The sequence below is a fragment of the Rutidosis leptorrhynchoides genome, chromosome 3 (genome assembly GCF_046630445.1).
Source record: "Rutidosis leptorrhynchoides isolate AG116_Rl617_1_P2 chromosome 3, CSIRO_AGI_Rlap_v1, whole genome shotgun sequence".
Taxonomy (NCBI): domain Eukaryota; kingdom Viridiplantae; phylum Streptophyta; class Magnoliopsida; order Asterales; family Asteraceae; genus Rutidosis; species Rutidosis leptorrhynchoides.
This window is the reverse complement of record NC_092335.1, coordinates 81,057,758-81,084,827: the sequence shown is the minus strand read 5'-3', so window position 1 is coordinate 81,084,827 and position 27,070 is coordinate 81,057,758. Positions and strand designations below refer to the sequence as shown.

The 27,070-nt window shown below is 33.4% G+C and overlaps 1 protein-coding gene and 1 pseudogene across 1 annotated transcript; both read right to left on the bottom strand.

Annotated features, from left to right (window-relative positions):
• Nucleotides 1-13,066: 13,066 nt before the first annotated feature.
• LOC139900135 (uncharacterized) lies at nt 13,067-14,084 on the bottom strand. The gene is made up of 2 exons (XM_071882935.1): nt 13,967-14,084; nt 13,067-13,866 (listed from the first exon to the last, which is right to left on the bottom strand). The coding sequence occupies exons 1-2, from the start codon at nt 14,082-14,084 to the stop codon at nt 13,067-13,069; spliced, it is 918 nt and encodes a 305-aa protein (XP_071739036.1).
• Nucleotides 14,085-15,400: 1,316 nt separating this feature from the next.
• Nucleotides 15,401-27,070, bottom strand: part of LOC139896400 (uncharacterized protein At5g01610-like) — a 61,845-nt pseudogene continuing 50,175 nt past the window's right edge.

Here is a 27,070-nt window from a genome sequence, read left to right as displayed (position 1 = left end):
ACTACATACGAAAGACGATTCACAGAATTGTGCCTATTGTGTCCGGGAGCATTCGAAGATGAGGAAGAGAAGATCGACGCGTTTGTGAAAGGATTACCGGAAAGAATCCAAGAAGATATAAGTTCACACAAGCCCGCCTCCATACAACAGGCATGTAGAATGGCTCACAAACTAGTGAACCAGATTGAAGAAAGAATTAAAGAACAGACTGCTGAAGAGGCCAATGTGAAGCAAGTCAAAAGAAAGTAGGAGGAAAACGGTGATAAGAATCACCAATACAACAACAAAAGCAATTACAACAATAATCGCAACAATTATCCCAACAATCGCAACATCAATCGCAACTACAACAAACGGCCCAACAACAACAACAACAACAACAACAGTAACTACAACAATCATCCCAACAACAATAATAACCGCAACAACAACAATCAGAAGCAGCTATGCCAAAGGTGTGAAAAGTATCACTCGGGGTTCTGCACCAAATTTTGCAACAAGTGTAAAAGAAATGGTCATAGCGCGGCAAAGTGTGAGGTCTACGGACCAGGGGTTAATAGAACGAAAGGAACAAATGGTGTCGGAACGAGTAATGGCGGAGCAAGTAGTGTCGGATCAAGTTATGCCAATGTAGTTTATTATAAATGTGAAAAACCGGGCCACATTATTAGAAATTGCCAGAACCAGGAGAACACGAATGGACAAGGCCGCGGAAGAGTTTTCAATATTAATGCGGCAGAGGCACAGGAAGACCCGGATCTTGTTACGGGTACGTTTCTTATTGACAATAAATCTGCTTACGTTTTATTTGATTCGGGTGCGGATAGAAGCTATATGAGTAGAGATTTTTGTACTAAATTAAGTTGTCCATTGATTCCTTTGTATAGTAAATTTTTACTCGAATTAGCAAATGGTAAATTAATATCAGCAGATAATATATATCGGAATCAAGAAATTAAACTGGTTAGCGAAACATTTAAGATTGATTTGATACCAGTAGAGTTAGGGAGTTTTGATGTGATAATCGGTATGGACTGGTTGAAAGAAGTGAAAGCAGAGATCGTTTGTTACAAAAATGCAATTCACATTATACGAGAAAAAGGAAAACCCTTAATGGTGTACGGAGAAAAGGGCAACACGATGCTACATATTATTATTAATTTGAAGGCACAAAAACTAATAAGAAAAGGTTGCTATGCTGTTCTAGCACACGTCGAGAAAGTACAAACTGAAGAAAAGAGCATCAATGATGTTCCCATTGCAAAAGAATTTCCCGATGTATTTCTGAAAGAATTACCGGGATTACCCCCACAGCGATCCGTTGAATTTCAAATAGATCTTGTACCAGGAGCTGCACCAATAGCTCGTGCTCCTTACAGACTCGCACCCCGCGAGATGAAAGAACTGCAAAGCCAATTACAAGAACTTTTAGAGCGTGGTTTCATTCGACCAAGTACATCACCGTGGGGAGCTCCTGTTTTGTTTATCAAGAAGAAAGATGGTACATTCAGGTTGTGTATCGACTACCGAGAGTTGAACAAACTTACCATCAAGAACCGCTACCCACTACCGAGAATCGACGACTTATTTGATCAACTACAAGGCTCGTCTATTTATTCAAAGATTGACTTACGTTTCGGGTATCATCAAATGCGGGTAAAAGAAGATGATATTCCAAAGACTGCTTTTAGAACACGTTACGGTCATTACGAGTTTATGGTCATGCCGTTTGGTTTAACTAATGCACCAACTGTGTTCATGGACCTTATGAACCGAGTGTGTGGACCATACCTTGACAAGTTTGTCATTGTTTTCATTGATGACATACTTATTTACTCAAAGAATGACCAAGAACACGGTGAACATTTGAGAAAGGTGTTAGAAGTATTGAGGAAGGAAGAATTGTACGCTAAGTTTCAAAGTGTGCATTTTGGTTGGAAGAAGTTCAATTCCTCGGTCACATAGTGAACAAAGAAGGTATTAAGGTGGATCCGGCAAAGATAGAAACTGTTGAAAAGTGGGAAACCCCGAAAACTCCGAAACACATACGCCAGTTTTTAGGACTAGCTGGTTACTACAGAAGGTTCATCCAAGACTTTTCCAGAATAGCAAAACCCTTGACTGCATTAACGCATAAAGGGAAGAAATTTGAATGGAATGATGAACAAGAGAAAGCGTTTCAGTTATTGAAGAAAAAGCTAACTACGGCACCTATATTGTCATTGCCCGAAGGGAATGATGATTTTGTAATTTATTGTGACGCATCAAAGCAAGGTCTCGGTTGTGTATTAATGCAACGAACGAAGGTGATTGCTTATGCGTCTAGACAATTGAAGAATTCACGAACAAAATTATACGACGCATGATTTGGAATTAGGCGCGGTTGTTTTTGCATTAAAGACTTGGAGGCACTACTTATATGGGGTCAAAAGTATTATATATACCGACCACAAAAGTCTTCAACACATATTTAATCAGAAACAACTGAATATGAGGCAGCGTAGGTGGATTGAATTATTGAATGATTACGACTTTGAGATTCGTTACCACCCGGGGAAGGCAAATGTGGTAGCCGATGCCTTGAGCAGGAAGGACAGAGAACCCATTCGAGTAAAATCTATGAATATAATGATTCATAATAACCTTACTACTCAAATAAAGGAGGCGCAACAAGGAGTTTTAAAAGTGGGAAATTTAAAAGATAAAATACCCAAAGGATCGGAGAAACATCTTAATATTCGGGAAGACGGAACTCGGTATAGGGCTGAAAGGATTTGGGTACCAAAATTTGGAGATATGAGAGAAATGGTACTTAGAGAAGCTCATAAAACCAGATACTCAATACATCCTGGAACGGGGAAGATGTACAAGGATCTCAGGAAATATTTTTGGTGGCCGGGTATGAAAGCCGATGTTGCTAAATACGTAGGAGAATGTTTGACGTGTTCTAAGGTCAAAGCTGAGCATCAGAAACCATCAGGTCTACTTCAACAACCCGAAATCCCGGAATGGAAATGGGAAAACATTACCATGGATTTCATCACTAAATTGCCAAGGACTGCAAGTGGTTTTGATACTATTTGGGTAATAGTTGATCGTCTCACCAAATCAGCACATTTCCTGCCAATAAGAGAAGATGACAAGATGGAGAAGTTAGCACGACTGTATTTGAAGGAAGTCGTCTCCAGACATGGAATACCAATCTCTATTATCTCTGATAGGGATGGCAGATTTATTTCAAGATTCTGGCAGACATTACAACAAGCATTAGGAACTCGTCTAGACATGAATACTGCCTATCATCCACAAACTGATGGGCAGAGCAAAAGGACGATACAAACGCTTGAAGACATGCTACGAGCATGTGTTATTGATTTCGGAAACAGTTGGGATCGACATCTACCATTAGCAGAATTTTCCTACAACAACAGCTACCATTCAAGCATTGAGATGGCGCCATTTGAAGCACTTTATGGTAGAAAGTGCAGGTCTCCGATTTGTTGGAGTAAAGTGGGGGATAGACAGATTACGGGTCCGGAGATTATACAAGAAACTACCGAGAAGATCATCCAAATTCCACAACGGTTGAAAACCGCCCAAAGTCGACAAAAGAGCTACGCTGACATTAAAAGAAAAGATATAGAATTTGAAATTAGAGAGATGGTCATGCTTAAAGTTGCACCTTGGAAAGGCGTTGTTCGATTTGGTAAACGAGGGAAATTAAATCCAAGGTATATTGGACCATTCAAGATTATTGATCGTGTCGGACCAGTAGCTTACCGACTTGAGTTACCTCAACAACTCGCGGCTGTACATAACACTTTCCACGTCTCGAATTTGAAGAAATGTTTTGCTAAAGAAGATCTCACTATTCCGTTAGATGAAATCCAAATCAACGAAAAACTCCAATTCATCGAAGAACCCGTCAAAATAATGGATCGTGAGGTTAAAAGACTTAAGCAAAACAAGATACCAATTGTTAAGGTTCAATGGAATGCTCATAGAGGACCCGAGTTCACCTAGGAGCGTGAAGATCAGATGAAGAAGAAATACTCGCATCTATTTCCAGAAGATTCGTCAACACCTTCAACAGCTTAAAATTTCGGGACGAAATTTATTTAACGGGTAGGTACTGTAGTGACCCGAACTTTTCCATGTTTATATATATTAATTGAGATTGATATTTACATGATTAAATGTTTCCAACATGTTAAGCAATCAAACTTGTTAAGACTTGATTAATTGAAATATGTTTCATATAGACAATTGACCACCCAAGTTGGCCGGCGATTCACGAACGTTAAAACTTGTAAAAATGACATGACGATATATATATGGATATACATATGGTTAACATGATATGATGATAAGTAAGTATCTCCATAAGTATATTAACAATGAGTTATATACATATAAACAAGACTACTAACTTAAGGATTTCGAAACGAGACATATATGTAACGATTATCGTTGTAACGACATTTAAATGTATATATATCATATTAAGATATATTAATATATCATAATATCATGATAATATAATAATTTAACATCTCATTAGATATAATAAACAATGGGTTAACAACATTAATTGAGATCGTTAACTTAAAGGTTTCAAAACAACACTTACATGTAACGACTAACGATGACTTAGCGACTCAGTTAAAATGTATATACATGTAGTGTATTTAGATGTATTAAAATACTTTTGGAAGACTTCAAGACATATATCAAAACACTCATACTTAACGAAAATGGTTACAGTTACTTTCCCATTTTTTTTTCTTTCATCAAGAATTCTAGTCGTATTCTTACCCGTATTATACACAGCTTCAAAACTTACTTACTATGGGTATATACCAATAGGAACTAGCATGGGATTCCACTCTTGATTATGTCATGTATGACTAATCAATTTTAACTTCTACCATGAGCTAGTCAACTAACTAGAACTCCTTTTAACCCCACTCACCACTCACCAATTACCACTCATCATTCACTCCATTTCACTTCCAATCCTCTTTCTAATTCTCTCTCAACACACACACACACTATTATGAACGTATTTTTCTAGTAGTTAATCATCATCTTCATCAAAAATCACTTCAAGAATCAAGCTATAATCATCATAGGAAGAACACTTCAAGAACACTTCAAAAATCTCTTCAAGTTTACTAATTTACTTCCAAGCTTTCTAATCCATTCCAAGTAATCATCTAAGATCAAGAAACCTTTGTTATATACAGTAGGTTATCTTTCTTATTCAAGGTAATATTCATATTCAAACTTTGATTCAATTTCTATAACTATAAACTATCTTAATTCGAGTAAAAATCTTACTTGAACTTGTTTTTGTGTCATGATCCTACTTCAAGAACTTTCAAGCCATCCAAGATCCTTTGAAGCTAGATCATTTCTTGTCACTTCCAGTAGGTTTACCTACTAAACTTGAGGTAGTAATGATGTTCATAACATCATTCGATTCATATATATAAAACTATCTTATTCGAAGGTTTAAACTCGTAATCGGTAGAACATAGTTTAGTTAATTCTAAACTTGTTCGCAAACAAAAGTTAATCCTTCTAACTTGACTTTTAAAATTAACTACACACATGTTCTATATCTATATGATATGCTAACTTAATGATTTAAAACCTGAAAACACGAAAAACACCGTAAAACCGGATTTACGCCGTCGTAGTAACACCGCGGGCTGTTTTGGGTTAGTTAATTAAAAACTATGATAAACTTTGATTTAAAAGTTGTTATTCTGAGAAAATGATTTTTATTATGAACATGAAACTATATCCAAAAATTATGGTTAAACTCAAAGTGGAAGTATGTTTTCTAAAATGGTCATCTAGACGTCGTTCTTTCGACTGAAATGACTACCTTTACAAAAACGACTTGTAACTTATTTTTCCGACTATAAACCTATACTTTTCTGTTTAGATTCATAAAATAGAGTTCAATATGAAACCATAGCAATTTAATTCACTCAAAACGGATTTAAAATGAAGAAGTTATGGGTAGAACAAGATTGGATAATTTTTCTCATTTTAGCTACGTGAAAATTGGTAACAAATATATTCCAACCATAACTTAATCAACTTGTATTGTATATTATGTAATCTTGAGATACCATAGACACGTATACAATGTTTCGACCTATCATGTCGACACATCTATATATATTTCGGAACAACCATAGACACTCTATATGTGAATGTTGGAGTTAGCTATACAGAGTTGAGGTTGATTCCAAAATATATATAGTTTGAGTTGTGATCAATACTGAGATACGTATACACTGGGTCGTGGATTGATTCAAGATAATATTTACCGATTTATTTCTGTACATCTAACTGTGGACAACTAGTTGTAGGTTACTAACGAGGACAGCTGACTTAATAAACTTAAAATATCAAAATATGTTAAAAGTGTTGTAAATATATTTTAAACATACTTTGATATATATGTATATATTGTTATAGGTTCGTGAATCAACCAGTGGCCAAGTCTTACTTCCCGACGAAGTAAAAATCTGTGAAAGTGAGTTATAGTCCCACTTTTAAAATCTAATATTTTTGGGATGAGAATACATGCAGGTTTTATAAATGATTTACAAAATAGACACAAGTACGTGAAACTACATTCTATGGTTGAATTATCGAAATCGAGTATGCCCCTTTTTATTAAGTCTGGTAATCTAAGAATTAGGGAACAGACACCCTAATTGACGCGAATCCTAAAGATAGATCTATTGGGCCTAACAAACCCCATCCAAAGTACCGGATGCTTTAGTACTTCGAAATTTATATCATATCCGAAGGGTGTCCCGGAATGTTGGGGATATTCTTATATATATGCATCTTGTTAATGTCGGTTACCAGGTGTTCACCATATGAATGATTTTTATCTCTATGTATGGGATGTGTATTGAAATATGAAATCTTGTGGTCTATTGTTACGATTTGATATATATAGGTTAAACCTATAACTCACCAACATTTTTGTTGACGTTTTAAGCATGTTTATTCTCAGGTGATTATTAAGAGCTTCCGCTGTCGCATACTTAAATAAGGACGAGATTTGGAGTCCATGCTTGTATGATATTGTGTAAAAACTGCATTCAAGAAACTTATTTTGTTGTAACATATTTGTATTGTAAACCATTATGTAATGGTCGTGTGTAAACAGGATATTTTAGATTATCATTATTTGATAATCTACGTAAAGCTTTTTAAAACCTTTATCTATGAAATAAAGGTTATGGTTTGTTTTAAAAATGAATGCAGTCTTTGAAAAATGTCTCATATAGAGGTTAAAACCTCGCAACGAAATCAATTAATATGGAACGTTTTTAATCAATAAGAACGGGACATTTCAACTAGCACAACAGCGGAAGCAAGCAACCTTAAGCACCTGAGAAAAACATGCTTAAAAATGTCAACACAAAGGTTGGTGAGCTATAGTTTAAGTATAACAGTAATGTAAGGTAGACCACGAGATTTCAGTGCTACAAAGAGCGTTTCAAAACAGTATGATGAAGTATATGTTTAACCGTGGGCACTTGGTAACTAACTTAACATTTATAACCGCCTAAAAGTACACTTTGCAAGTGCGTATGTTTACGAAGTATTAAACACCCGTTAAATGCTAGCGCGACTAGCCCGAGTGGGGATGTCAAACCCTATGGATTCATATCTAAGATTCGCGTTCACCGGTTCAAAAACCAATGACTAAACGTTACCGAGCTAAAGGGAATGTTTATGCCGTTGTATAACCCACACATATATAAAGTTTAAGTACTCGTGCCTAGTATGTAAAATGTAAAATGCGCAAGTAATTCTCAGTCCCAAATAGTTAAAGTAAAAAGGGATGCTATAACTCACAGTGGTAAAGTAGTAGTAAAGTTGACACGGGAAAGGTAAGCAAGTATGTTTGTCCGAAAAGGTCCTCAACCTAAGTTAAAAGTTACTAAGTCAGTAAATCATCCCAATAGGTTTATAAGTATGTAAATTAGGTCTTAAGTATCATCATCATTCATCATTAAACAAAAAGTGTAAAGTAAGTCTCATTCAAAGAACAAGGTTTAAAACAAAGGCTGACTTCGATCAGTCGCCACGGCCTCTAAAAAAACTGAATTGAGGTGAGACCAGTGGCCATGGCTCCGTATATGAGTCCCCTAGAGGCTGACCAATTTCCAGAACCAAACTCATCTTCATTTGACCGTGGTGACAGTTTAAGTGCGAGTAGGTCAGAATTTTCAGCACAACGTTAAAAGGACATAGTGACATTCGGAGGGCCATAGATCCTAAACCGTAACTCGGATTAAGACGAGTCTTAAACAAAAAATTATCTAATCGAACAGAGATAACTAAAAATCAACTTTACAGTAGCCCAGGTGGTCGGTTCATACCCAGAAAACAGAAGGTAAAGTGTTCCGGTGGGTTCTTGGTGCTTGATGCTCATCACGGTTCTCATCCTTGATGCTTGTAGCTTCAAGTGTACAACTCGTTGATAGGTTTGCATTATCTTTACCAAGTTTTGACCATCATAACACTAGTGCAAGTCTAAGATATGTAGCACAACACAATTAAGGGTTGCATGTAGTTTGATGAACCAAAGTTACATCAAGATCTTAGATCCGACACATACAAGTGTTCTACTAATAATATTAAGCTACAATCTTGAAAGTAAACTAAATAATCAAGATCTTAAGTTGTAGAACTTAGATCTTAGTTAGATCTTAAAGATCCTAGACTAGAAAGTCTAGATCTAAAGTTCTTAAGTTAGATCCCTAGTTATAAGACTTGGATTCTTTACTTTAATGAAACCATAAGTTATGAAACTTAGATTTTCATCTTGTAAAATGTATGTAAGCTCATAAGCTCTTGTTTACAACAAATTTAGAAGACCCTAAGCTATAGAAACTTAGATCTATCAAAAGTATATGAAGTTGTAACTAGAAAGTTAAACTTCCATGTCTTGAACTTACAAAGTTTCAAGAATAATAAGATCAAGATTAACTAGTAAATACTTGACCAAGAACTATAAATCACGAATTTAAACTTGTACAAGAGAAGGAAAATAAACTAGATCTACAAGTATAATATTCATGTTTGTTTCATACTTAGGAAGATTCAAATCAAAGTTTGAATCTTAGGATTTAAGTCTATAAACATGAAAACAATGAAGATCATCAAGTTTATGAACTCTAGATCTTGAAAATAATTAAGTGTAGAATCATAAACTAATAAGTTTAGATCCTTGTTCTTAGTTCTTCATCAAACAAGAGATCGAAGTAACCAAGATCCATGAAGATGCAAGCTAAAGAACTTGATCTTTACAACAACAACAACAAACAAGTAACCAAAACAAGTGAATGATGATGATGGTTATGCTTATGTTTCGGTTTTAGAAGTAAAAGAAAGGAGAAGTATTATTGCTACTTACTAAGCTTGAGAGAAAATGCTAGAGAGAAAAGTAAATGCAAGTAAGTGTATGTGAAAATGAAGTGAAATACAAGTGAACAAGTAATAAGGAAATGAAAAATGAAACTCCCTTGTAGCTCATGAGAGCCGATGGTATTGGGTGCAAAAATGGGGAGGTCAAATGCCACTTTCTAGTATGGGATAATGGTGTTAGCTAGAATGAGGTATAAGTTAAAGTGTATGGAGAAATGGTCATGCATGCTTGTAGTACTTTGTCTCTTCATTAAGCTAATTAATCCAAGCTTATGTTTAATGTAATACTAGCATAATCCATGGGCTTACAAGTCCATTAAAAATGTAGGGTGGGCTTACTAGTCCAAATCTATTAATTAAGGCCCAAGTCCAAGTAAGTATGCATTTTAAATAGATAAAGCTCAAGTAATTAACTACTAACCTTAGTTAATTAAAAATGATTAATAATAAATAATCATGAATGTAAATAATATTCAAAAATAATATTCGTGAAAAGTACGCGTGTCACAAAGACTTGTCGGGCCATGGAAAGTTAAATACGGTAACAAGTAAATGTATAAAAATACATTTATTAAAACACAAGTATTAATAATAAATATTAATAATTAAAAGTTGGAAAATCTAGGGTCGTTACACCAAACTTGATCCATGTGCTGAAAAATGTGTCATGGTTGGCTATGGAATAAACCAAAAAGGATATCAGTGTTATAGTCCCAAAAGACGTCATGTTTTTACTACAATGAACTGTGACTTTGTTGAAATCGAATATTATTATGATACCCAACTCACGAGTGAGGGGGAGAAAAAGGATGATGACACTCTAAGTTGGATACAATGGACACCTAAAACTGATAATATCCAAATCCCAACACCTAATCCAAATCCCGAAAATCCAAATCCTGATAACATCCAAAGCTCAACACTAAATATCCAAACAGATCCCGAAATACCACCACAAGATCCCGAAACACCAACACAAGATCCTGAACCTCCCAAAATCTCCTCGAACAATGAACATCCAATTCAAGAGGAACAAAACGATTCAACTTCTGCTACCATAAATCTCTCACCTAACACCAACCCAAATTTAAATGAAACCTCGAAAACATATGTCTTGCCACAAAGAACCACCAGAGGTATTCCACCAAAACGATACTCTCCGAAAAGGGAAACCCCTAGATCAAGATATCCTATGACTAACATTGCACAAGGAAACCTATAAAGTGAAGCTCAAAAATTCAATGCTGCTCTTTACTCTGAAGAAATCCCTAAAACAGTGGACCAAGCAATGAAATTAGGAAAGTGGAGAAAGGCCATGGAAGAAGAAATAGAAGCACTCAAGAAAAGTGACACATGAGAAAAATGTATTATTCCTCAAGGAAAGAAACCCGTAGGATGCAGATGGGTGTTTACAATTAAAAGAAAACCAGATGGTACTATTGAAAGATACAAAGCCCGTCTTGTTGCCAAGGGATATACTCAAACTTATGGGATAGATTATTCCGAGACTTTTTCTCCTGTTGCAAAGATTGATACTATTAGAGTTATCTTCTCTATTGCTGTAAATGAAGACTGGCCACTTCACCAATTTGACGTAAAGAATGTTTTTCTCCATGGTGAATTAAAAGAAGAAATTTGTATGGAAGCTCCTCCAGGATTCGCGGGAAACTTCAATGATACGGAAGTTTGTCGACTTAAAAAATCTTTATATGGGTTGAAACAATCTCCATGGGCTTGGTTTGGGAAATTTACATTGTTTATGAAAAAATATGGTTTTAAACAAAGTAAATCGGATCATACCCTTTTCTTAAAACGGAAAAATAATCTTATCACATGTTTAATAATTTATGTTGATGATATGATAATAACGGGTAATGATAAAGCGGAAATTTGCAACTTAAAAACAAATTTATTTAAGGAATTCGAAATGAAAGATTTAGGCATACTTAAGTATTTTTTGGGGATTGAAGTGCTAAGATCCCAACAGGGAATATTTATTTGTCAAAAGAAATATATTCTTGATCTTCTTGCAGAAACAGGAATGATTGATTGCAAGCCAACCGAGACTCCAAAGATCCCAAATCTAAAGTTATACATGGAAGATGATGTTGATGCTGTTCTTACTGACAAAGAACAATACCAAAGAATAGTAGGAAAACTCATTTATCTCGCACATACTCGACCAGATATAGCACATGCAGTAGGAGTGGTGAGCCAATTCATGCATAAACCACAAACTCTTCATATGGAAGCGGCAATGAGGATTATTAGATATCTAAAGAAGACACCAAGTCATGAGGTTGTATTCAAGAAAAATGGGCACCTCGAAAAACAGATCTATACTGATGCAAGTTGGGCTGGTGAAAAAGGAGATCGAAGATCTACATCCGGATTTTTTTACGATTGTTGGAGGAAACTTAGTCGCATGGAGAAGTAAGAAACAAAAGGTAGTATCACTGTCAAGTGCTAAATCCGAGTTTAGAGGAATAGCAAAGAGAGTGGTCGAAGCATTGTGGATAAAGAAACTTTTGACAGAAATTGGTTTCCCGCCAAAAGAAACTATTCAAATCCTTTGTGATAATGAAGCTGCAATTGCCATCTCAGAGAATCCCGTTCAACACGACTGAATTAAACATATTGAAATTGATCGACACTTTATCAGAGAAAAATTGGTTGGTGAAATCATCTCTTTACCATCGATCAGATTAGAAGACCAGTTGGCTGACATTCTCACCAAATCAGTCAACAGAAGGCTTTTTAGTGAAGTTCTTGGCAAGTTGAATATTGGAGACCCCACTATTCAACTTGAGAGGGAGTGTTAGAATAACAAAATCAATTGAGGTCAAGTGTCAAATTACCTTTTTTGGGTAATTTGACTTTGGGATCAGAAGTGTTGACTTCATCATTTCCCTTTATGGAAGGTCACAAGATAACATAAGCTGATGAGTTCAACGGCTACAACAACCAAGTAAAAACAGTTTATTTCCATATATGTAAAAGGAGGTTCCAAAGTACAATTGGGCCCATTCCCTTTAGAGAAATAGCTGTTATGTAATGTGTTTATAAAACACACTTGTAAATGGATCTGTAAAGAATTAATTCAAGTTTATTATATACAAACTGATCAATACATTCAGAAATCTGTTAATTCTTTCAAAATTATCAATTCATAGTGCCAGTGGCAAAGCTTCTTCCAAACACAGATTATATAAAGGTAGTAGTGGAAAAACCATTTGGCTGTGACTCAAAATTTTTAACTGTGGAAACAATAACCTTGAAACATTACAAAGAATTCGATCAATCTACACAGTATTTGTTAATCTTTAAATACACAGAACTTGAGCGAAGGCCAATAACAAAGTTACCAAAAGACAAGAAATTAGCAAACTTCTTTGTTTTTTTTGAGTAAAGGGGATCACCCGGTGAATTTAATAAATGATGACAAAAAAGAATTACATGAGGAGTTCAACGCTACACGAGCAAGCTCTGTAGTCTAAAAACAAACCGAAACAACCAAACCTAGCAAAAGCTAGCGACAACCAACAAGGGCTATTACCCAAGAAAAAAGAAATCAAACATAACATGAGAAAAAGAATCATGCAAGTTGCCATTGAGACTTTAATCTCTGCACCATCACCGAGTCCTTGAACTTCAAGGACATTAACTTAAGGCAAACCGTAGAAAAAATAGCTTGAAACACTTGATCCTCCGAACGCGCTTTATTTTGAAAATACCTGTTATTTCGTTCCTGCCATATGAAGTACACTGAGGCAGCAAACACCAACTTAGCCACAATAACTCTAGCCACATGACGATGGGCAACTAGATAAATAAGAGATATAAAACCGCTCCAATCATTCGATGGAATATGCAGAAGACATAACGCTTTGATACGACACCAAATCTGTAAAGCAAAAGGACACGTAAAAAATAAATGCAATTGAGAATCCGGTTGTCTTTTACAAAACAAGCATAGCAAACTAGAATCTCCTCCTTGTGGTCGGTTATCCCATGGTTTAAGATGATCATGCGTTTTAAGTTTCTCCTTAATAAGAAGCCAAATCACGAACGCATGTCTTGGAATACACTGTGGGAACCAAACATCATTGTACCAGTTAACAATAGGCCCATGAGGTCTTAAAGAATCCCAAGCAGCTCGCACCGAAAAATCAGTAAAATCTCCCTCAAAACCCCTCCACCGAATACAATCATGCTTAGAAATATCAGGAACTGCAATATTATTGAGCATAGGGTATTTTGAACACCAAAAATCAGGCCATGACCATGAATTGTTCGCAATTAGAGAAGAGACAGTAGCATTGCCATTGAAACCAGCTCTCCTGATGTCACGAGAAGCAATAATATTCACCAAAGGACCATAATCGTTCCAAGCATCTGTAGTGAAGATTAATGTCTTTAGAAGATGCCTTGTTGGCTTCCTCTATTTGATGCAAAGACGTCTCTAAGCATTTAACCCTCCCCGTAACAAACCTACGTTCCTTCTTAAGGTCTGCATTCGACTCTGATAATAGAATACACTTATCATAAACACTGTCAGATTTAGCTACGCTTTGTGCAACTTTATTCTTCATGTCATCAATTACATTATTCATGTCTTTAATTGTAGAACTAGCTTCATTATTGGCCTATGCATGTTGTAGCTTAACTTTAACATCATTAAGCTCTTTCTCAACCGAAATCAGCTTCTCACAGGCATCCTCGAGTTCCAAACACTTGTCATCATAATTCACAACCTTGCACTCTGCTTCAGTTACTTGTGCTTTAAGTTTCTGTATCTCATCTTCAGATTCTGCTTCTCAATGATCTGCACTTTTAAGATAGCACTACTACATTTATAGTCATTTAGAGCCCCTTATTTAGACGTGTTAATAAATTAACACGTCTATATGTACAAATAAACACGTCTAATTAGAAAAAAAGACGGAACACGTCTAAATAATGTATTAGTTAGATGTGTTGCCACGTCTAATTGACATATTTAAACGTGTTGATGATAAAAAGGGCGGAACACCTCTAATTAATATACTAATTAGACGTGTCAACACGTCTAATTGACAATTGACATATTTAGACGTGTTGATGATAAAAAGGGCGGAACACCTCTAATTAACTTACTAATTAGACATGTCAACACGTCTAATTGACATATTTAGACGTATTGTTGATAAAAAAGACAGAACACCTCTAATTAACATATTATTTAGACATATTTAGACGACGTGTTAACACCTTAAATTAATAATAACACATCTAAATATATTTCGATATTATTTAGACGTAAACTATTAAAATTTTTAGGCCCACTTGTTTCATCTAAAGCCCCTTTTCAAACTACCCTGTTCCTCCTTAAAAGAAATGTTAGGTTATTTTGATTTCCAATTTCCTCTTCTTAAATCATTCAGCTAATAACACAGGGCTCCTCCCTCTTTCATCGGATTCATCCACCGTTTGCGAATAACACCTCAAATTAGGGTTTCTTTGTGGATTTTAGAGTCAAATAAGAAGGAGATATACGTCGGCGCTCTTCCTTTATTTCAAATCAAAGTTCAAATCAATCGAACTACTGTTGCTCGATAATCAACACAATCGGTACGTTTCTTTCATCGAGTTTCTCCGTACTTACTCACGGTTATTTTTTTTTTACTAAATAGCTGAATTGCATTTCCGTCAAGGGTTTCATCATTCAATCAATTTGAGTGTATATGTGTAATTATCATATGTTTTGTTTTAGTGTTTAGTGTTTAGTTTTGTATATGTATAATTTTTTTTACTCCGTATAACTATTTCATATACAGAAAAGAATGAACAAAAGCATAACATATAACACTTCGATTAGAGTTTATAGTTTTCACATAACTATAAAAACATAACCGAATACCAGAAACTTAAACAGAATTCGAACACGTCGTCAGAACTTATCTACAGTGATCCCGTCCCTACAAGCCTCGCATGCTTGTCGACTTCGAGTTTTCTTCAACCCAGCTGTAAAATGAAGCTTAGAACCTTCAGAAGTGATACAAGTTACTTTTACCCAAATCATAACTTTTGTCTTAAGTCCTTCTACATTGGTTAACCTTTCTCTTTCAAGGTAACCCGTCACATTTGTAGAAAACCTCAAAATGGACGAGTCTCTGTATCCCACTTCACATATAGAGGGTATGTGAGACGACCCGTCAAAGTACACTTGACGACCATCGTTATCTTGGTCCCACAGCTTGATCATAACTCTATATGAATTTAATAAATAACCTTGCATTCTTTATTTAAAAATGATTTCCTATAAAGAAAACCTACCAAAATGTGTAAGTTTAGAAAAACCATACATTATTACTTAACCCAAAGTTGACCAAAACAAGTCAACAGCATCCACTATTAAATGTATCAAAATAGAATGCAAGTTAATGTTTAACAAAAGCTGCCATCATAAATATGCAGACTCTCTAAGCACAGCAGAAGCAATCAATCATGAACCTGAGAATAAAACATGCGAGTAACTGTCAACAAAAATGTTGAGTGAATTATAGGTTTAATATTGCAAACAATATTTAATTTAAACCATAAAAATTTATGTTTGAAAACATAAAAACTCCTTTTTGGACCACAAAATTATATGCTAGAAAACATATAAAAACATTATTCCATTTTCCGTGAGCCACCTGTAACCACTTAACCATTTATTTACCCTTGTCAAACACAATAAATAATATACACCGAACAAGTGTATCTTCAACTAAATACGAAGTACTAAACATTCCGATTATAAATTGCTAGCGCGACTAGCTCGAAATGGGGTTGTCAAACCCGATAGATCTATCCGTAGGATTCGCGTTCACCAGTAGAAACCGGTGATTACAATTACTAGATTAGGGAATATTTTTGTTCGACTCACAATGAATAATTTAAACCAACTTCCACTTGTGTCCAATACGTAAAAATAAAATGCATGTATTCTCATCCCAAAAGATTTAAAATAGAAAGATGGGACTATAACTCACCTTAAAGCAAATGAAGTAACCACATAAAAATGTGAACAACAAATGAAGTAAAGTGATCAGGAATGATCACAATGTCGACCTATAAATAAAACAGGTCGATATAAATAACTAACTTAGGTCAAGTCTTAGTATGATAGCTATGGTACATGTTGCAAGTAGACATAGAACAATACTCAACATTCATCGGTTTGATCAGAACAGCGTACGGACACACACTTTCTATTTTTAGAAAGTTTCTATTCTTAGCAGGTTTCCATTTTTAGAAAGTTTCTATTTTAGGAAAGTTTCTATTTTAGGAAAGTTTCTATTTTAGAAAAGTTTCTAAATTTAGAAAGTTTCTATTTTTAGAAAGTTTTAAAGTTAGGAAAGTTTCCTTAATTAGAAAATCAACAAAAGTCAACTAAAAATCAAAGTCAACCGAAAGTCAACTCAAAAGTCAACCTTGGTCAAACATAGTCAACATTAATTTTAAAAGTAATAATATAAGTTATAATGCTAATTAAAGTCAAATATGTATAATTATGTCATAACATAAGTTTAATTAAATTAAATTGAATTATTAAAGTTAACATAAGTTTAAATGATAAGTATACAATCAAACATGTATTTGAATAATACACTTAGTTTATTATGAAATGGAGTTTATTGTGCCGAAGCAGTGATTAATGACTGTTAAGTCATTAACGAAGGATGTACGTTATAGCGTATTAGTGATATGAATTAACCAAGTAGTACATACTAGTTAAGATTCACACGTAATAGCTTAGTAGTAAAAGATTTATTATTGCTCCAAACCATATATACATAAGGTAAACATATAATTCTTCAGGAAGAATGAGTCAATACATCTTAACTCATTATTACTAATATTTCTTGGTATTTAGGGGCGTATGATGTTGATATTTGAGGTACTGAGTGTGATGTTGAGGTGTGGAAATGCGGATGTTGTTGTTGGTGAAGCTGATGCTGTTGGTGGTGATGCTGGTGGTGCTGGTTATGCTGCTGGTGCTGCTGATGCTTGTCAAAATCGCACCATATTCTCCAGAGCCACCACTCGAGCGCGAAGCTCGTTGACTTCTTCTATTATTCCGGGATGATTGGCGGTTCGGACAAGTGGATAAATAAGATCTAGATTTTTAGATATTATATATTCGTGACTGGATATCCTGGAAATGAGGGTGAAAATAGTGCTCTGAACGGGTTCGCTGGTAAGTGCTTCAGGTTCTTCACCAAGAGGTAAATTCGGTTGGTGGAAGGGATTACCTTCTTCTTGTCTCCATTGATTAAGTTTACTACGAACCCATCCCCAATTTATCCAAAATAGATGATGGCTGATTGGTTCGTTTGTTCCGGTTACGCTGCCATTGGAGCTCGAGGAATCAGTTGAGAAATCCATATTATGTGATTTGAATTAGGGTTTGATTTGAGATTAGTGTTGAATACTGGATGATATATTCATCTCCTTGAATATGTATATGTAGCAAAAAGATTTCCGTAATTTACGGAGGAAGTTTAGAAAAAGTGTTAGACAAAGATTATTGGGATAGATACGATAAGATATAATAAGATATGATGTGTCTATACTCTAATAATGGTAGTATGACATGTCTAGATGATAAGTATGTAATATGATAATCTTTTGATTAAAGATTTTCAATTCGTAATGACCTATTCAGGTCCAGGGGCTTGAGCTATAGGATCATTTAAATCAGTAATCCAAACGCTTTCTATTCTATAGTTTCGTAGACGTCATCCGTCAGGAAAATTCAATGATCAAAACAACAAGAAAGCAAAGAAAGTAATGAATATGAATAGTGATGACATTATAATGTCTTTGAGATTCTCGATAACTCAATGACATTTTCTGGTTCGCAAACCGATGCATAAAGGCATAAGGCATATAGGTACGTGATGTAACAGGGAGTTATATACGTTTGAGTATGAGTAATAACAAATATAGGAGTTTCAAAATTCATGGATAATATTTCATGTAATACATATGTAATACACAAACCATGATAGATGACTTAAGAATGTTAAGAATTTCAGAAATCATTGTGTCGCATTTAGATGCGGTGGCGAATTGGATAATACTTAAGGGAATTAGCAGAGTTCTTAGATTGGATCGGCATTCTAAGATAAGTAAAGTTCCTAAAGTATAGTGTAGCATTTAACAATTAAAGGCAACAATTAAAGGCACTATAGTCAAGAAAAGTTGTAGTCCTACATTGCTAAGGTACCTAATTGTATAAGGCACACTTAAAATGCAATCCTAGTTTTCTACAACAACCTGGCTCTGATACCAATCTGTCACACCCCCAAATAGGGCCTGGGGTATTTGTGACTAATTATATCAAATCATAGTTGTATAAACGAGAACGACTCTATATGAGACGTTATATTGAGTTTTGCAGCGGAAGATAAATAGGTTACATTGTATATAATGAACAACACATTAAATTTTTTTAATTGATATGATATGTAATGAAGACTCCAAGCATAGCAAGCAATCATCATCAATTTAGTAAGTGTAAGTGTTTCAAATTATCCATGAATGACTTGTTGAAATGTTGCTTTCAATTAGCAAATACACAGCGGAAGCATTATGTAGGACCTGAGAATAAACATGCTAAATAGTGTCAACCAAAAGGTTGGTGAGTTCATAGGTTTATCATAAATAATGATTTCAATAATAGTGTTTGACCACAAGATTTAATAAAGTTGATATAGAAATATCAATATAAAGTGTTGATTGATATAGAAATACCAATCTAAAAGTAATGTTGAGTTTGTAATATCACGACTAAACAAAAGTTACCCCGTGACACTTGGTATTCATGTCGTTGAATCATTATTATGTAGTCAAAGACCAACGGTCAACTGACTAGAGACGTCACTCTCAGTAGCGCTACTTACAATAACTAAGTTTGTATCTTATACATCAGCAATTAACGATATTACTGCAGGGATTTAGCATGACAAAGCATGTATATAGCATAAAATTTGAGTACTTGTGTCTAAATGTAAAACAGTTATAAAAGTTGCGCATGTATTCTCAGCCCAAAAATATTGATAAAAAGGGAGCTATGAAAACTCACGATACTGTATTTCGTATTTTACGAGTACGATGGCACCGAACAAGTGTAGAGTTATCCTCGGATTCACGAACCTATATCAAGTATATATATTAACACATATACTGGTAATCGAATAAGTTTGTATATATTATTTCAATTTATATATATATTTCTGTTATATATACTTATATATATATATATATATATATATTTATTTATTTATTTATTCCATACATAATAACAATAATAATAATAATAATCATAATTATAATTATATTCATAAATGGTAATTAATATTTGTATTAGTAATAATAATAATAAAAGAAAAGCTACCTTATAAGCCTTCTAAAAAAAATGGCACGAACCGGGTTCGAACCCGAGACCTCCCGAATACCCAAACTTCCTCAAACCACTACACTATATCTGTTTTTCTGTTTTAATCCGTAACCATAAATATATAACCCATTTATGTTTTACTTCTTCTTCTCCATTTAAATATACTTATTCCATATATAAGTATTTGTTTGATGAAATAATGATAATGAATAATGAGTTGTATTATTTTGTAATAACAATAATACTAGTAGTAAAAATGATAATAATCATAATAATGTAAAAATAATAATAATAAAAATTAAAGTTCTTATAATACTAATAATAATAAAAAATAATTAAAATGTTATATGTTTACAATAGTAATGATATTAATAATAATACTTATAAAGTTAATGATAATAATACTAATAGTATATTACTAGTAATAATGATAATAATAAAAATCTTACTTGTAAATTTAACTAATACTTAATAATAACAATAATAATAATAATAATAATAATCATAATTATAATTATATTCATAAATGGTAATTAATATTTGTATTAGTAATAATAATAATAAAAATGATAATAATAATAATAATAAAAGAAAAGCTACCTTATAAGCCTTCTAAAAAAAATGGCACGAACCGGGTTCGAACCCGAGACCTCCCGAATACCCAAACTTCCTCAAACCACTACAATGTATCTGTTTTTCTGTTTTAATCTGTAACCATAAATATATAACCCATTTCTGTTTTACTTCTTCTTCTCCATTTAATCGACCAAACCAGGGATCAAGAATTTTAGCAAACTATAATTTGTTTGTTTTTAAAATGTATAAATGAAACAGAAACCATTTAATTTGAGAGGATTAACAACAACAACAACAAAAAAAATAGAAAACTGCTGCTGTATGTCGTCGGCTTTTGAAAAGAAAAAAAAATTGATTTTGCTTTTGAGAACTCTTTAGCCCAAGATTATAACATGAAATATATTCTAAATCGTTTATAGAAAGTTTATGAATCATCAATTTAACTTAAAACTTTAAAACAAATTCGAATTTGATGATGACACAATCGTTTGACTTTTTGATTTCAAAACTTTGACTCGCAAATTAAAGCTCGATATTATGAATTGAAAGATGAGATTTTACAGAAAGTTTACTTAAATGATTCCTAATAGAACTGCATTTATACATTTTGATAATTCATTCGAGATCGAGTTTTGATAAAAAATAATGAAACAGAGATATATCGGGCTTTTTAAAAAAAAATAATAATAGTTCAGTTTAATATGATGGATTGCAGTAATTATAATTGATAACTGATTGTTATATAGATCAGAAGTAGTCGACATGGTAGCACACAAAAGAAGAAAAATTTAACAGCTCGATCACTAAAACCAAAAGCAAAACCAGTAGGCTAATTAAATATATATCACGATGTATATAAAAATTAAAAGCAGAGAAAAAAAATATATATATAAGCAGATATGGAAATCATGATCCAGATAAAAAAATTAAAACACAGATAGTGTATAAACGAAGCTATCGTAAAAGAGTGAATGAGAAAATTAAATGTTCGCCTTAACTTTTGACATAGTTAAAGTTGATTTCCGGAATTCAAGGGATTTAAAGAAATCTTCGAAATCTTTATAAGATTGGATCCTCCGGTAATTAAGGAATTTTGAGATTTCTTTGATTAAATGCGGTGAATTGCCTCGATTGCCGTGTTTGGAATTTTGCTATAAATTTGCTTCTTCCGTTTCTTTATTTTCACCACTCCAATACTTTCTTCCTTTATTCATATTTCCAAAGATTGTGAAAATGCTCCATCCAGTCCTTATCCTGGATATTTTTCTGATTATTTTTTCAGTCATTCTTCTTTTTCATTTACCCCCCAGAGGAATCTGTTTACTTCTACAATTACCTTAGGATTATAGTATTTTTAATTCTATCGTATCTTTATGTTGCTATACGCATTGATATACACGGTTTGTAATTTCGAGGTTGTTATCGGGCTTTGTATTTTCCCTTATATGTCGGAGCTCTTTGCCTTTTTATTCTCCTCTCGACTCTAAGTAAAGCGAGTAATGGTCCAGAATTTGTAGGTATGAAATTTCGAATGGACCTACTGTTCTAAGCGTAATATCACGATTTGATTTGGTAAATTACCAGAATTACTGAGGATAGAACTATCAAGAATATATTTTCTTGATATGTTCAGAGGTTAAGTAGAATGTAAAAGTCGTGTAACATGGCAAATGATGATTATAAAGTCTATGAATCATCATCTTCCATTAAAAAATTTAGTATGACTTACTTTAATATAATCACGTTGGCCTGACGTCATTATATTATACTAACTCACGCTTCAATTCCCAACAGTTCTTCAAAACATTTATAATTTAAACTTGAATTTTACAGAATATAGAAACTAAAACAGTTTCCTTTATGATGTGATAAAGATATCGCAAAAATATAATTAATCGCGGACAAGAATCATTATGAAGATATCTTCAGAAATATAGAGGATATTTATGATGATATTTTGGATTTTCTATGTTCGGAAGTTGATGAAGAAAAATTTTCCGCAAACTTTTAACATGACTTCAGAGCAAGATATTCTCTAAAGATTTCATCGGATCCAGAATTTCCTGGATTCTTTGAATATAGGGTTTGGTCCTTGTATTTGTCCTTGGTCTCCTCCATGGTTAGCTCAATCTGTTTTTCAGTTCTAAATTTTCTTTTGAGCTTTTCCAACGTACCATTCTTTATTATCAAACTTTTGGCCATTAAGACCATTTACAATTTTTTTCTGTTTCCTCTGCATTTAATGCAGTCATATTTGAATCATCGGTTATCAATCCGAGATGGTTTCAAAAAATTTTGTTTTTAGATGATTAAACGCTGATTGTGATTGTCAAGATTCAAAGGATGTTTTCAAGAATTTTGAATTTGAAGTGTTTAAGCGTAAGATGCATCCATCAATGGATCTAACGGTTGACGGAGAAATGTTGTGATTTTCAAAAGTAAGGAATGGTAAGTTCGGTGGTTTAATGTGATAATTCATCATAGAATACGAATGAATATAATTCATGAATGTAGTGATCTTTAGGAAGATAACACTTGCTAAAGCTTGACTTAAATTCCGATATGTCAACATCAGAATATGTAATTGAATTTGTATGAAAATGGTTGTTCCTTAGTGAACGTTGTAGTGACCCAAAATTTTCCATGTTTATATATATTAATTGAGATTTATATTTACATGATTAAATGTTTCCAACATGTTAAGCAATCAAACTTGTTAAGACTTGATTAATTGAAATATGTTTCATATAGACAATTGACCACCCAAGTTGGCCGGCGATTCACGAACGTTAAAACTTGTAAAAACGACATGACGATATATATATGGATATACATATGGTTAACATGAGATTATGATAAATAAGTATCTCCATAAGTATATTAACAATGAGTTATATACATATAAACAAGACTACTAACTTAAGGATTTCGAAACGAGACATATATGTAACGATTATCGTTGTAACGACAGTTAAATGTATATATATCATATTAAGATATATTAATATATCATAATATCATGATAATATAATAATTTAACATCTCATTAGATATAATAAACAATGGGTTAACAACATTAATTGAGATCGTTAACTTAAAGGTTTCAAAACAACACTTACATGTAACGACTAACGATGACTTAACGACTCAGTTAAAATGTATATACATGTAGTGTATTTAGATGTATTAAAATACTTTTGGAAGACTTCAAAACATATATCAAAACACTCATACTTAACGAAAATGGTTACAGTTACTTTCCCATTCTTTTCTTTCATCAAGAATTCTAGTCGTATTTTTACCCGTATTATACACAGCTTCAAAACGTACTTACTATGGGTATATACCAATAGGAACTAGCATGGGATTCCACTCTTGATTATGTCATGTATGACTAATCAATTTTAACTTCTACCATGAGCTAGTCAACTAACTAGAACTCCTTTTAACCCCACTCACCACTCACCAATTACCACTCATCATTCACTCCATTTCACTTCCAATTCTCTTTCTAATTCTCTCTCAACACACCCACACTATTATGAACGTATTTTTCCAGTAGTTAATCATCATCTTCATCAAAAATCACTTCAAGAATCAAGCTATAATCATCATAGGAAGAACACTTCAAGAACACTTCAAAAATCCCTTCAAGTTTACTAATTTACTTCCAAGCTTTCTAATCCATTCCAAGTAATCATCTAAGATCAAGAAACCTTTGTTATATACAGTAGGTTACCTTTCTTATTCAAGGTAATATTCATATTCAAACTTTGATTCAATTTCTATAACTATAAACTATCTTAATTCGAGTAAAAATCTTACTTGAACTTGTTTTTGTGTCATGATCCTACTTCAAGAACTTTCAAGCCATCCAAGATCCTTTGAAGCTAGATCATTTATTGTCACTTCCAGTAGGTTTACCTACTAAACTTGAGGTAGTAATGATGTTCATAACATCATTCGATTCATATATATAAAACTATCTTATTCGAAGGTTTAAACTCGTAATCACTAGAACATAGTTTAGTTAATTCTAAACTTGTTCGCAAACAAAAGTTAATCCTTCTAACGTGACTTTTAAAATCAACTAAACACATGTTCTATATCTATATGATATGCTAACTTAATGATTTAAAACCTGGAAACACGAAAAACACCGTAAAACCGGATTTACGCCGTCGTAGTAACACCGCGGGCTGTTTTGGGTTAGTTAATTAAAAACTATGATAAACTTTGATTTAAAAGTTGTTATTCTGAGAAAATGATTTTTATTATGAATATGAAACTATATCCAAAAATTATGGTTAAACTCAAAGTGGAAGTATGTTTTCTAAAATGGTCATCTAGACGTCGTTCTTTCGACTGAAATGACTACCTTTACAAAAACGACTTGTAACTTATTTTTCCGACTATAAACCAATACTTTTTCTGTTTAGATTCATAAAATAGAGTTCAATATGAAACCATAGCAATTTGATTCACTCAAAACGGATTTAAAATGAAGAAGTTATGGGTAAAACAAGATTGGATAATTTTTCTCATTTTAGCTACGTGAAAATTGGTAACAAATCTATTCCAACCATAACTTAATCAACTTATATTGTATATTATGTAATCTTGAGATACCATAGACACGTATACAATGTTTCGACCTATCATGTCGACACATCTATATATATTTCGGAACAACCATAGACACTCTATATGTGAATGTTGGAGTTAGCTATACAGGGTTGAGGTTGATTCCAAAATATATATAGTTTGAGTTGTGATCAATACTGAGATATGTATACACTGGGTCGTGGATTGATTCAAGATAATATTTATCGATTTATTTCTGTACATCTAACTGTGGACAACTAGTTGTAGGTTACTAACGAGGACAGCTGACTTAATAAACTTAAAACATCAAAATATATTAAAAGTGTTGTAAATATATTTTGAACATACTTTGATATATATGTATATATTGTTATAGGTTCGTGAATCAACCAGTGGCCAAGTCTTACTTCCCGACGAAGTAAAAATCTGTGAAAGTGAGTTATAGTCCCACTTTTAAAATCTAATATTTTTGGGATGAGAATACATGCAGGTTTTATAAATGATTTACAAAATAGACACAAGTACGTGAAACTACATTCTATGGTTGAATTATCGAAATCGAATATGCCCCTTTTTATTAAGTCTGGTAATCTAAGAATTAGGGAACAGACAACCTAATTGACGCGAATCCTAAAGATAGATCTATTGGGCCTAACAAACCCCATCCAAAGTACCGGATGCTTTAGTACTTCGAAATTTATATCATATCCGAAGGGTGTCCCGGAATGATGGGGATATTCTTATATATGCATCTTGTTATTGTCGGTTACCAGGTGTTCACCATATGAATGATTTTTATCTCTATGTATGGGATGTGTATTGAAATATGAAATCTTGTGGTCTATTGTTACGATTTGATATATATAGGTTAAACCTATAACTCACCAACATTTTTGTTGACGTTTTAAGCATGTTTATTCTCAGGTGATTATTAAGAGCTTCCGCTGTCGCATACTTAAATAAGGACAAGATTTGGAGTCCATGCTTGTATGATATTGTGTAAAAACTGCATTCAAGAAACTTATTTTGTTGTAACATATTTGTATTGTAAACCATTATGTAATGGTCGTGTGTAAACAGGATATTTTAGATTATCATTATTTGATAATCTACGTAAAGCTTTTTAAACCTTTATTGATGAAATAAAGGTTATGGTTTGTTTAAAAATGAATGCAGTCTTTGAAAAACGTCTCATATAGAGGTCAAAACCTCGCAACGAAATCAATTAATATGGAACGTTTTTAATCAATAAGAACGGGACATTTCAGTTGGTATCCGAGCGTTGGTCTTAGAGAACCAGAAAATTTGCATTAGTGTGTCTTATCGAGTTTGTTAGGATGCATTAGTGAGTCTGGACTTCGACCGTGTTTACTTGAAAAATGATTGCTTAACAAATTTTGTTGGAAACTATATATTTTTAACATGTGAATATTATGTGATATATTAATCTCTTAACGCGTTTGATATTATGTGATAGATGTCTACCTCTAGAACAAGTCCCATTGACTCACCTAATAATAATGAAGAGTCAAATGTAAATTGGAATGATTCATGGACTGATTCACAAGTTCCCGAAGAGGAACCAGAAGAAGAGTCGGAACCGGAAGAAGAATCAGAACCGGAAGAGGAGGAACCGGATGAAGAAATAGAACCGGTGGGGGAAATAATAAAACGGTTAAGTAAAAGAAAATCCTCAACCAATCGACCAAGGTTAATTATGGTCAATGGTGTTTCCGCCAAGGAAGCAAAATATTGGGAGGATTACCAATTCTCCGATGAATCGGATTCCGACGAGAATTCCGATGATGTTATAGAAATTACCCCAACTGAATTTAAAAAGGCAAAAGAAAATAATAAGGGAAAGGGCATAAAAATAGAGAAATCTAATTCCAACCCCGATGAACTTTATATGTATCGTCAACCCCCGAAGTCCTTAAGTTGTAACAATAACCCGGGAACCTCTAAACCACCAGGTTTTTCTAAACCAAT